Source organism: Bradysia coprophila, unplaced genomic scaffold, assembly GCF_014529535.1.
Source record: "Bradysia coprophila strain Holo2 unplaced genomic scaffold, BU_Bcop_v1 contig_151, whole genome shotgun sequence".
NCBI classification, from domain to species: Eukaryota; Metazoa; Arthropoda; class Insecta; order Diptera; family Sciaridae; genus Bradysia; species Bradysia coprophila.
The window spans coordinates 5,587,284-5,601,454 of NW_023503423.1; the positions used below are offsets into that span (position 1 = coordinate 5,587,284).

A 14,171-nucleotide genomic window follows, 5' to 3' on the forward strand; every position below is an offset into this window, starting at 1 on the left:
TTTTGTTCGTTTTGCATTATCTCTTAATGATACAGTTGGTGGAAGAAGTGCAAAGTATATAACATGATTACCTTCCCTCCGGCTATTATGTTGTCTGCCTGTAATTTAAATGTAAGTCAAACGCAAGAAATTATGCAAAGTGACCGACTGTACACATTGGTTGTAATAAATGGAGAAAGTGAATTTGTAGGATTATGTGCGAATATAGAATTGATATTCAACCACCATGAATCGTAAATAAATGAATAATTTGAAAGTGGAACTGGGTCATTTGACTGCCAATTCTTCTAAATAAATTGCGATTTCTGTAAACGGTCTTCACTTAGATAATACATATCACGCGGACAATATACATGTAGAGAGTCCACATTACACTCAAATATACTCGAAGCATTCCAAAATACCTTTGGTACATAACATGCACTCGATGTATAGTCCCGAATTATTTTGATCGATGTGTAAGTAGTTCATGAAAATAGTCTCTGCCTTTTTAGCCCCGCACAAATTTAACAAATTGAAACGTATTAATAAAGTGCACGTCCTAACAAGTTAGAGTTCAATAGCGTCCGTTCGCTAATAAATTAATATTAATAATTCAAATTGGTTCACTGTGACGGATTTACGTATATAAACGTTCATTGTAGTCTGAAACGTATTCAAAGTTTCATTAATTAGTTTATCGAAAGAAATCGGAACGAACGGTCGTGTACAAGTAACAATTAGTAGAATTTCGCTTTTGATATGGAAAACTGTGGTAATAATTTCGCAGATAAAAGTGATAATGAGCGTTCGCCAGTTTTGAATTATTATCGTGGAAAAACAGTATTGCTAACAGGTGTGACCGGTTTCCTCGGAGAATGCTTCGTGGTAAAATTATTGAGGTATAACGCTTAAACAACGAAATTCAAAGAAAAGTTCTGAAATTTGCCACTGGATGCTTTTCGTGATTTTTCACTATTGTGGAAATTGCTTTTGTGAAACGATAAATTCGAAAAATTCCCGACAATTCCAGTACTGAAATGCTATTCGCACATTTAGTGTGCGAATAGTCAAAGAATTATAAACTGACCATTCGCACAATGTGTGAATAGCATCTCATCGTTACAGAACACAAATTTTCGCGTTTTTTTTTTGTGAAAAAAAATTTCAAGCTGTTCACTTGATATTAAATTCCTCCTTAGAATTGGCGTAAAGACCGTCTACGTATTAATACGTTCCCGAAAAAACAAAACACCGCAAGAAAGATATGAACAATTGCTGAAGAGTCCAGTAACTGTTGTTTATTTTCGAATATTGAATCCGAATTTCACTTGAATAATTCTCAGATTTTCGAATTACTTCGTAAAGAACGACCCCAATTTGCCAATGACATCATACCCATATCTGGTTCGTTGGACGAACTTGAACTGGCGATATCGAAAGAGGACCAGGCAATGCTAGCCGAGAACATTCAACTAATAATACATTCAGCTGCAGATGTTCGATTCGACATTCCGATTGCTAACGCTACAATCAGAAATATTCGCGGCACCAGAGAACTATTGAAACTTGCACAGAAAATGAATAATTTGGAAAATTTCATTCACATTTCAACGGCCTACGCATTTTGTATGCGTAAAGTGATTGGTGAAGAATTTTACGAAACGCCATTCGACTCCGAGGTGGTAATAAGAATGGCCGAAAATATGACCAGCGAAGATGATCAAACTGCTTTAGTGGCGTTCCGAGACAAAATCATACACCCGTGGCCGAATACATACACGTTTACGAAGGCTATAACAGAACTAATGGTTCGCAAGTACGAAAAACATTTCAAAATTACCGTCATCAAACCATCGATTGGTACGAAGACATTTTACTTGCTTGAATGCTTGATCCACTTATGATGAGTTTAATTTTAAAAAAAAACTCATTTCCTTTAGTAACGGCAACATTCCGCGAACCGATTCCAGGATGGGCTTCAAATTTTTCCGGAGCGAACGGCGTTTTTGCTGGAATAGTTGGAGGTGTACTAAGATGCTTTAAAATTCAAAAGGACATAGCCATAGACATGGTGTACGGTGATTATGTAGTTAATGGAGCACTGGCTGCTGGTCACGATATTTCCATCGGAGGAAATATTGGTAAACCGCCAATTTACAACATTGTATCAAGCAACGATTATGTTACAACATTTGGCAAGTCCCTTTGCATTCTCCACAGTAAATAAATCTTCATCGCTAATGGAAAGTCTTTTGTGCTAGATCAAATGGTGGACGAAATCCTACCATTACGCCTTAGCGTTGTCCCCTCTAAGGCGCTTTGGTTTCCAACTTGCACTGTTTGCCGTGACAGTGTTTCCTTCTTTTTGTGCAATTTGTTTTTCCATATTATTCCGGCAGTCCTTTTCGATCTTGGACTCCTGCTTAAGGGCAAAAAACCGCAGATTATAAAACTATATCGTCAGATACATTCGTTTGGTGATGTGATTAACTTCTTCATTTGCAGTACATTCAAATTTGAGAACAAAAACATGAAAAGGGTTTGTAAGAGGTATAGAGCGTATTTACCTGGTTTCAACAGTTATTTTTAAACAAATTTGAATTACAGCCTGACACTGGCAGATAAGCAAATATTTCCATGCGATTTTGCCGATGCGTATTGGCCTGAATACCGGGACTGTTATGTTAAAATAGGTATAACGCAATCGCTTCTCAATGACAAGTCGGACGAAAAGACCTTGAATCGTAATTCTACAATATGGAAGTTTATCCATTATGGACTTCTGTCATTTGGTGCCTTATGTACAGCATTTTTCTTTTACGTGGTCTTTAAGTGACTAATTATAGAATTGCCATTTTTGTAGTAGAAGAGTCATTCATGAAATACAACTGTCGAGAAATAAATATTAAATCATTCAAGGAACATTGAATTTAAAATAACTTTCAACAGAACAATAATCACATTATTAGTTATTACATTACGTCCATACCGTCCCCACTCGTCGAAATAAAATTTTTTGATCCTCGTACGTACAGTGCTTTACGTGCTTTCGGTCGATAGATGTACTAAAAAATGCATTTACCGACCAGAAGCACGTAATAGTATGTTACGTCACTGTTTGTAAATATTTGTTTAGGCAAGTGTGATGTTTGCAGAACGAGCCGAAGGCGAGTGGAGTAATCACACGTGCCTAAACAAGCATTTACAAGCAGTGACGTAACACATTTTACATGCTTGTGAACGGTAAGTGCATTTTCCCTGTCGCAAACAGTGATGTAAAGTACACTTTACCGTGCATAAGCATGTAAAAGATTAAAACATCGGTTGCTGTAAATTGTCAATTACAGTCGACAAATATATCGAGAGCACCATCACTAAAAGACCTGGACCTAAGTACTGTAATAGTTCGATCATCTTTTGTTATTTGCCCAGAACGATAATCTCATGTTATACCTCTAGGGAAAATTTGTTTATCTCATATATCTCGGAAGATAAAATGAGGAGAGTTATACACTAACCGTCACAAAAAGACATTTTCCAAATTTAAAAAAATTCTGTTCATGCATATCTCTTCTCAAATAGCGTATGCACCTCAGTCCTGATTGTTTATTTTGACGATTTGGATTACGTACCTCGCCTTCGACTCGGCACATAACTTCCAAATCGTCAAAGTAAACTTCTTAGACTGAGGTGCAAAATCTACTATTTACCTGGAAGGTATTCGTAGTTCTAATTTCGAATGAATCATTAAATGATTTTCTTGTGCAGCGTAAGCAACAGCTGTTTATCCACCAATTGGTGCACAGCCCCATAAGTCCTTTGTTTACATATAAACTATTATCAATGAAGTCAGCGCCATAATTTCTATTTTTAGCCCCGTACGAAGTACTGGGGGCTTATAAGATTAATATGCCGTTTGTAACACGTCGAATTGGAAGCAGACAGTAAGGGCAAAGCATTTGGTTATGTTAATAGATGAAGAATCCGCAATAAAGTTGCTGAACATTGTTTTTGGGTAAGATCCAACGTGGTCTTGTTGGGAGAGCTCAAAGGTCGTTACTCGGCCCTAAGTGTTTTTTGCACATAAATCGAGTAAATCTCATCCGATTTTGCCAGATTTAGTTTTTTACGGAAGGTAATTGAATACCGAAAAGAACGTGGCGAAAAAAGTTTCAAATTTGGGCCCTTGGACTAAGGCCGCTACTCGGCCCTAAGTGTTTTTTGCACATAAATCGATTAAATCTCATCCGATTTTGCTAGTTTTTGTTTCATTTGAGAGATAATTGAATGTCGAATAGAATGATGTCAAAAAAAAGTTTCAAATTTGGGCCCTTGGACTAAGGCCGCTACTCGGCTCTAAGTGGTTTTTGCACATAAATCGAGTAAATCTCATCCGATTTTGCTAGTTTTTGTTTCATTTGATAGATAATTGAATGCCGAATAGAATGATGGCAAAAAAAGTTTCAAATTTGGCCCCTTGGACTAAGGCCGCTACTCGGCCCTAAGTATTTTTTGCACATAAATCGAGTAAATCTCATCCGATTTTGCTAGTTTTTGTTTCATTTGAGAGGTAATTGAATACCCAATGGAAGGTTGGCGAAAAATGTTGGGTTTCTAAAATAATGTCGTAAATTGTTGGTTTCATTTGAAAGGTACTTCGTACGGGCTTTCGTAATTGCGCTATGCGCAATTTTAAAAATGAACACTTTGAGTAAATTTGACCGTGCCCAACTTGACTTGCATTTTGGTAACAGACGCATTAGAGGGTTGTAGACGTATTAGGGTTCCGGGCGTATTACGGCTACGGACGTATTATGGTTACGGACGAAATAGGATTACGGCTCGTACGGGGCTAAGTCGCAGCAAACGCTCCGACTGTTCTGATGCCTTGTTTTATTATGTGCAGCCGGTGGATAAATAGGTGTTAATTCATTTATTGATTGTAAGAGCGAAATTGGTCGAATACCAGGTGTATTTTGGAGAGTTTTTTCAAGATTCTTCACGCTCATTTTTTTTTATAAACGAACTTCACTGCCATAAGTAGGACATTACATGGATATTATTACCAGAAAAAAAAGACTGCTCAAATTGCACAGCCAGTAAAAAAACGATCTTTTCAAAAACAGAAATTACAATAAATAAAAATCGTCCACTCTATTCCTATTCCTACCCAATGTTCCAAGAATGCATGCTACTTTTCCCCTTTGAATAGCAATTGAAATTCTTTGCAATAAGTAATTATGTTGAACGCTATTCCCCTGACGGAATCCTGGATGGATCCTGAGATATACTCATACATTACGTGTACGAATAGAGTCAATTCTTTTCTATCATTCTTACATTGACAGATGAGGTATTTCATTCCAAAACTTATGGTAAAGTTTCGGCGCCGTCAATTTAAGTCAGCCTTAACTCAAGTTTTTAAGTAAGAATCATTGAATTAAACTCCTGAGTCAGGAGTCCTGACGATCACTAAATCAATCAACTGTAACAAACTGTTAGTACCATAATGTCAATTAAATAAAATTTCTTCGTCCTTTTTTGTCACATTTAGTCAACAATAACTTTGAAGGAAAACGATAGTCTTTACCACCCAAAAATAATTCAATTAAGTGACTTGTACGTTTAGACAGTGTTGTATGTACAACACCCGTCCATACATTACAAAGGAAATATTATCGCAAAACCTAAAAACTAATGAGTAATTTAAAAATGATTTTGGCTGAAAGTCTAGCATTTCCATTTTATGTCTAGCGTTTTGCGAACGCGATTGCATCTAAATGGCTTTAATTTCAATATTTCCAACCATTTACGCTGCGAATGATTATCATACACCAGCAAGTTAAAGTTGGCATCAAATCAAAAACAATCCTTGCATTATGCATGTTCAACCGTACGTTTACGTTTCCCTCTTCGACCTAACGTTTGGTTTGAATATGTAGTCATTTGCATTAATTTATATTATTTACTTTACAGTTAATGTAATTTTGCTTGTTTTACTTACACGAGACTATGTAGAAGATATTGATATAATGTAGTTTAGTGGTCATGCACGCGAAAGTAATGTTTTGAAATTTTATTTATCTGAAGAGTTCAACTGAATCAAACGATGACTGCGGATGCCCGGAATGTCCAATAAACGTTGACATTCGTGGATTGACGTAAAGTTTTGGCTAGAAAATTCGTTAAAAACATAAAACAAGAAAATCAACAAAAAAATCTGATTTGACAGTTCTGTTGAGAAAATGTTTATTTTGTCCCCGCTTTCTTTTTCCCGAGGGAGTGAGTGGAATATGGTATTTTCTCAGCGCATTTAAGAGCAAAAACAATTAAATTACTGCAACGCACACATAATAGACATCCACCAACATCCAACAACTACGTTTTCAAACATCTCCTCCCTAAAACTTACACCACTTTTGGAAAAATCAAAACTTAGAAAATTCTATTTAATTTCGTTCCACATGAACTTCCACGAAAGAACCAAACCAAAACTTGAAAAGTAGCTTTTAACCTCTAATCGTATTTCATTTTGTCAGTAAATGATCGTGATCGTACGCTACCTCTGAGTATTTTCACATTATTTTCCATTTCAAATAATTGACAACTTGTGTATACAAATACTCTCCTCACAAGGGACGATCCATTACGTGCATAAAATACTACGTGCATTATTTTCAACATGCATGACAGAAATCGTCGAAACATGCCAACGAATAACAGAACGACAAAACCTTCAATATATTCACATTTTCAATAAATTTACTTTTATTTGTCACCTGCTGTTTCGTTCACCAAGCTAAAATGATTTTCCTTGTGAAAGAGGAAGATAGAGAGGACAGACAAGATAAAAAAAAACTAAATTCTCCAAATTAAGAGTTAGTCTTGATCATGATCTGACCATAAAATTGATATAATTAAAATCCATCACGATATTATTTACGTTTTCGTAAAATGTTTTCCGAACGCATAATTGGAAATATGGTTGAATGTTTGATTGATTTTTATTGAGAATTTAGTGTCTCATTGAGTTAAGTTCAAGGTTGCATAAAGCTTGTTTTTATCCACAACACAAGACATAAATGGATCAGTTTTGGGTAGATCTCTGTCCTCAACGGAGTAAGTGTTTTACACACACAAATCAAAATCATTTTCCGTTTGTTAATTTTTAAAAGAAACGAGTGTGGGTTGTAGAGCGTAGATGGGTTTGAAGAGCTGAAGGAAATATGTCAGCTCTTTCCTAAAACGATGTCGATGTACGTACATAATATGTATCAACGGCAATGAATGTAGCTCCTCAGAACTACGCTGATCATTTGTTAAAAGAAGATTTCTTTTTCATGAAAATAAATGTAATTTCTGAATCTACAAGTTCCGAAATTTGAGCGAATTTTGCAAGATTTTTATGGAATTTTTAAGAATTAAATTCCTTCCTACATTCTGAAGTTCTCGGAAGATTGTGAATGATGGAATTTTAAGAACCAATCCGATACCGTCTCAATAATACCCAGAACCTCCAGAAAGAAATCCAAGAAAAGCGAAAAAATATCCAACACGGAAAATTCGGCAAATTCGACATTTGTTGTGTGCTGCATATATTTGCTGCAGACTGAATAATGTTCCCGTGTGTTGTATTACAATAAACATGTAATATGAATATTTTCAAAATATAGTTCCGGCAACAATATTATTCAGCTCGTAGGAATATTGTGAGGTTCCCAGGTATATATTTGCTGTGTGCTGAATTATATCTTCAAATTAGTTGTGGGATGTATTACTTAACTTTACCTGCATGCCGAATATTGACTAAATGGTACTATCGGACTATACCTGTATGCTGAATATTGACTAAATGAATAAAGTCGTCTGTATTTAGAATGGACTATGCAACAATAAATTTATTGTTTTAATGAAATAAAAGGAAGATCTCAAGAACATACGCATAAAGATGATTATCAAATCTAATTTTATTCCTTCATTTAAAGTTATTTCTATTTTTACCGAATTAATATGCAATGATAATGTTACATTTATGTATTTCAATAGAAATTTTGACGAACGAACTTTTAAATCCATTTTCGGTGTTAAAGGCTTTTGAAATGTTAACAGAAATAGTTGGTGGTATTCAGCAATAAATGATGGAATTTGTTTATGTACTGTCCGTTTGACAAGAGGATCGCCACGGTTCAGCAGGGGGTTTTGAACATTTGTTTTTTACACGTTGGCTCACATGCTCTTGTCAGATTCAAGATTCTTTTTACGAAGGTTACGCTGATTATACTTTGTGAAAAAGGTCAATACCTTGCAAATATGTCACATCTTGGACAGAATTTGACACTGCAATATCTGCAACATGAAAAAACTAAATGTTCGAAACTCCCTGAAACCCCGTGCTTCCACCCACGTAATATACACAAACTAGGTGAGCCAATCTTAATTTATTAATTCGCGTAATAGATGCTCACTATTAATGTGAACAGTTTTTTTGTAGAACGATTGAAAAAACCTCTAATTCAGAACCAGGCTCAGAATTAAAATAATAATATCCGATGACATTGCTTAGTGGGGAGAAGTACTACATTTCATAGAAAATAGATTCAATTAAATGTTGTTGCATAACCCATTCTAAATACGGACGACTTTATTCATTTAGTCAATATTCAGCATGCAGGTATAAATATGCCTGTGTGCTGCATAAAGCAAAGTAACAACGGTTCGAAATAAGACTGCCACTATATGCAAGCAGTATAGCAGCAGTGGTAAAGTCGTTGGCAGTCAGAAACTGAGGTTAAGCATCGATGGTCGCGGTCCGTACTTGGGTGGGTGACCGGAAAAAACGTAAGCAAAAAAAAATTCTGTTAGCAATTTAATATGATGAATTTAAATATAAATCTACGGCTAATAACAAATAATAATAATAAAATTAAAAATAAAAAATAAAAAAAATTTTGAAAAAGTTTTTTTGTTTTTTTTGCTAACGCAAATAAAATTGATAAAGTTAATTAAATCAATTTCTTTTATTAAACGATAAATTAGGTTGTTTATTGAATTGAAAAAAAATGGCGTCATTTTATATTATAAAACAGGCATACAGCTAAGACCTGCACGCTGAAAAATAATATCCAGCACACAACAACAATATTCATTAGGCGGGCATTGTATGATCCTCAGATCAATATGCAGCACACAACTAATGTTCTATAATCGTGAAGCTGTTCCCGATTTCTTCGTCTGGGGTGCACATATGAGTTTTCCGTGAAGAGTTGGTAGTGGTGAAGCAGAATGAAGAAGCGCTTTTCTAGTTGGTGGCATCTTTAATTTTCGACCCTACCGATTTTGCTAATTTTCGGACTCCCAATATTTAAACTGGCACCATCTTCTATACGAGTGATCAGCTAACGGCTTTCGCTGACCATGCTGACCTGATAGGAAGGGGGACACTAGCAGTCAAGGAACCTTTCATAGAAATGGAAAGAGAAGCGTGTAAAGTTGGACTTGTGGTAAACGAAGAGAAAACCAAGTATATGGCACTAGAGCGCAGTCAAGGATCTCGTGTGGGGCAAAACGTGAACGATGGATACGGATAATTTTGAAGTCGTGCAGTCATTCAAGTATTTATGTTTGACATTCAACGTAACACCTGTTCAAAAGCTCACTTGTATCCCGTGCAACAAAACTCCGACTCTATAAAACTGTAGTTCGACCCATCGTCATGTATGGTTGTGAGACGTGGTCCATGACATCCAAACAAGAGCAGATGCTGAACTGCTTTGAACGAAGATTCTTAAGATCGATATGTGGACAAGTACATGAAGCAGATGGTTGGAGAAGACGAACGAATATGGAATTGTCCGAAATTTTTGGGAAGAATTTCATCACAGCTGCAGTAAAATCAGCGAGGCTCCGATGGACGGGGCATGTGGCTAGGATGAATGATGACCGAACTGCCAAGAAAGCCCTTGACAGAAAATTTGAAGGATGTAGACCGAGAGGGCGGCCACGGAAGAGATGGATAGACTGTGTGGTCGAAGATACTAGATCATTGGGGGTCGCGGATTGGAGAAGTCTGGCCAAGGATGGGAACGAGTGGAGGAAGTTAGTAGAGTCAGCCAAAACCCGCTTGGGTTGACAAAGGCTGCTAAGTAAGTAAGTAAGTAATATTTAAACATATCTTTCAGAGGGGAAAAATGTTTAATTCTTGGTCCCACCCAAGATATCAAATCTGGTTTCAGATATTTTCTATTGATAACAAAAAATGACAAAATTTCAATATTGAAAAACCTCTTAGACCCACTGATCTCATCGATTTCTCGCATTGCAAACGATGATCAAATTCGAAAATATTGCCACCATTATCAACAGATCAATCGTTAAGTGCGTAACATAAACGTATAACTACAGGAAATATTTTAATTATAACATCAACGAGTATCTATATCATTTTGAAATGCTTGTGGCCATGGTTAAACGTATTTTGCGTAACGATCAGCACAATTAATCGATCACGCAGGCAAAATCAATAATCGAACATGGTGTATTACTCCGTGCGCTTGTAAATATTGTAAGTGTATAATCTGACATTAATGGCGAAATGAATAATAATAATGTAAAAATATCGCTGCACATTGTCCGCAACCGTATTTATATATATGCAATATGTAATATGCATGCATCCACAGTCACCACCACCGGAGCAAAAGCGTCAATTCGGTCATAATATTGTAAATGCATCGAATGAAATTAATTTATGCAATACAACAAATTGAATATACAGCCAATAAGTGTTTGCGCTTTTTATAGTGTCAATTTTCTCCGCATAAATTATTAAATTAACTGGGCAATTTTGATTGACTTCTTGCGGTACGTATGCAACAGAAAGAACGTATGGACAAGTCTATTAATCGAACTTATTAATTTTTATAATGGAAATATTGATGGGATACATCATATCCCTTTCAGATTAAATCAAGATTAAACCGATGCAAATCGCTTAATCATTTAATTAATTGTCTCCGGTTCGATTTGTTCAACCACTGAAATTGGTTCTCTGTGTTGACCGGTTATATCTACATTGTTTCAATGCAAATTTATTTTTTAATTTTATTATCGAAAATAAATTAATTAAAACAAATTGTTCAGCTCTGTTTGAAATTTATGCTAATTCAGTGCACCGCTAAATTTCACTGGGTGCAAAATACTATCCATGTTCAATTTCAATTCATTAATTATATTGTGTGTCGCTGAAAAGAAGCGAATGTCGTCGCTTTAGTAGTTTTCCGTGTAATGATTGTGCCATATTTAACGCTGGTAAAAGGTAATATGCAACGAAACTGGCAAATCATCTTCGTAATTAAACTCCGAACGTAAACATACGTATATGCGACGTGTACATTGTGAGCAAGTGAGTTCGGAAAAGTACAGAAAACTTTTAATTGCAAGTAATTTGATTGTTTTCATCATTTTTTTTAGTCGAAATTAGTTTTATTTAATAGCTGACGAGAGATACGATATGCATGCCTATTCAGTGACAACACACAGACATTAAGTTATGACGGAATTATAGGCTCACACAAATGTTGATTTAAAACTTGCACAGTTCAGACGAAACAAATGGATTAAGTGTGACCCGAAGAAGAATGAGAACATATGACACGCTGGCGAACAGAAATTTTGAGTAACTGCAAGCGCAGTAACAGTGGCGTTCAAAGATTTGCTTTTTTGTGATGCTTAAAATAGCACTATAAGAAATTGGAGAAAACAAAGTTTCAGGAATTTCCAAAGATGATGGAGCAAATAGTTAATCAAAGCATCCATCATGATTGTCAGAAGTGTTGAGGTCCCAACAAACTATATGGTAGCATTTGGTATTATTACCTAAGATGTGTACCGTAACATTCAAGAAGACAGTAGCAATATTAAATATTTACGTGAAGTTCAAGTCCACTTTGATGATCATCAGTCTGGCGACCTGATCTACCGAAAAGGTCACACCTACCTTTTATAATACACGTGTAACAGTAATGACGATTCAATTGGAGCAAATTGGTGTAACTATTACACATGAACTACATTTACGTTAAACATACTTTAAACGATTATTGGAGAAGGATGCGGGAATCCGACCAAAAAACAAATTTCTTCAGTCATGCTAAAATTTCGATATTTTCGTGAGAAAAACTTCACGAAATCTTAAGTCAAAACTTATTACAAGCGGTAGTACGGAATCTCTCGCCGGTGTTTCTTCTGACATTTTGTATTAATTAAGAATCACATCGGCGCGAGATTCCTGGCAGTCTCGATCTTTTTAAAATCAGAGCCAGACTGGCTACCAAAAGGATCTAAAAAAATCAGAGAGCCCGTAGAGGTTTGCTCACCGAATTCCGTAGAGGCATTACGCCGGTGGATGGCGATCCGATCACGGATGAAGAGATGCTAGGGTTGAGTGGTTCTCAGTTCAAGGAACTGTTGACGGAGAGGTTGCTGGATGTGTGGCAGGGCAGGTGGGATGTCTCGGAAAAGGGACGCCTCACTCATGAGTTTATTCCGAGTGTCCGATTTGATCGTGAGAATGAGTGGATGGCCTTTGGACTGTGTCTTGGTTATGTATTAACGGGACACGGTAGCATGAATGGTTTTCTGCACAAACGTGGTCTGTCAAATACGCCGGTATGCATGTGTGGAGCACCTAACGAGGACGTCAAGCACCTACTCGGGGAGTGCCCGCTCTACGAGGATCTTCGTGATCTGAATGGTTGTGGGTTATTCATTCGTAACGGGTCGCTTGACGTTAGCGGGGCACTCAGCGAGATTGGAGCGTTTGAAAAGTTGAATCAGTTTGCGGTATCGCTATTCGGCAGGAGGTCGAGGTTGATGAGAGGGGACGAGGATCCGTGAATGATGCATGTGTACGCCGTTATGTCTTGAATGTGGTTGATTGTGGGGTGAATGACCGGCGCAGGATGAGTTCAGCTGGTTGAACGGCTAAGGCCAATTCCAGACTGTCTCTCGGAGAGTGGCGACTCCGCGCAATTCGAGCTAGTCGATCGGAGCTGGAAGTTCATGCTTCCATCCGAAGTGGTCTTCGATACCACCTACCCTACCCGAGGGTTAAATCGGTACCACGGGTGTTGGGAGCCCACCAGGATTGCACTATCCTCCTGGTCCCAACTATGGTTGAGGAGCCTATCCTTGGCTGAAACGTGGTGGCTGTGGTTCAAGTGCGTTTAATACGCTGGGGTACTGCTCCCGGGTGAATTGCAGTAAGGGTTGTGATAGGCCCTTGCCCCACCTTTGGCTATGCTGGTGCATGAAACACCGGCATATAAAGGTAGTCATTTGACGCGCTGATTGAGCGTATCTCAATCTACTCCTCTTAGAGAGGACGAGATGTTATGCCTTCGGGTGGGTAATCTCGTTAATCTAAAGATATTATTCTGAAGAACTCACCAGACAAGCGAGCCAAGTATGGCCGTTCACTAAGGTATTGAGTCCGTATCGAAAATTTGTGACATCAAAGTCATTAAATGTAGAAACTAAGCTTCTTGATTGAATTTTAGACTATGTTCCTATGATTGGGGTAAGAAGAACTCTTAATTCATTTTAATACATTGTCCTGTTTGACATTAGACTAGATACAGCTCGAGTGGATGTATTACATCGCTTAGCTACAGTTTATTTGATTTCAATTCAGAGTTTACTCTGTGGCAAATAATTGCAAAATTACCGCGTAAAAACAATCCGTCTGCAAAGAGCAGGTTGCATTCCAAAAAAGCATAATACAATTTTTACTCATAAATACTAATTGAAGTTCAGTGTGCTAATAGACTTTGACTGTATGGCATTCCGTTCTTGATTGAAGCCGTTATTTCATAAGTTTGTTTATTTTACGAGAAGATATTATTCAGCTATGCGCTAGATGAAAAATATGTTCTACACAATTATAATGACTTAATGACGACGGACGGCGGTGCATACAGTACACATATCATACATATATTGTATGAGCAAGTATTGTAACTCATTGCATATTAAATAAATCAATTACAAATCAAATTAAAAGGAAAATATAAAAATCATTGAAAATTGAATGCAATTTTCCAACAAGAGTTATGACAACAGGAATTTAATATCGACGAAATGAAGAGAAAAAAAAATGGATAAAAATGAACAAATTAAATTTACAAACGAGA

At 36.7% G+C, this 14,171-nt stretch overlaps 2 protein-coding genes across 3 annotated transcripts in view; one reads left to right on the plus strand and one right to left on the minus strand.

Moving 5' to 3' along the window:
- The window catches only part of LOC119074573 (zinc finger protein rotund-like), an 86,884-nt gene that overhangs the window by 62,049 nt on the left and 10,664 nt on the right, over positions 1-14,171 (minus strand). The window lies entirely within an intron of this gene.
- LOC119074609 (fatty acyl-CoA reductase wat-like) lies at positions 655-2,923 on the plus strand. 2 transcript variants are annotated; one of them, XM_037180867.1, is made up of 6 exons: positions 655-881; positions 1,182-1,269; positions 1,326-1,842; positions 1,923-2,177; positions 2,244-2,532; positions 2,590-2,923. In XM_037180867.1, exons 1-6 carry the CDS (start codon positions 742-744, stop codon positions 2,816-2,818), a joined length of 1,518 nt encoding a protein of 505 aa, XP_037036762.1. In that variant the 5' UTR covers positions 655-741; the 3' UTR covers positions 2,819-2,923. The 2 variants fall into 2 exon arrangements, with proteins under 2 accessions (XP_037036762.1, XP_037036763.1); XM_037180868.1 differs by lacking the exon at positions 1,182-1,269 and having other exon boundaries at positions 690-881.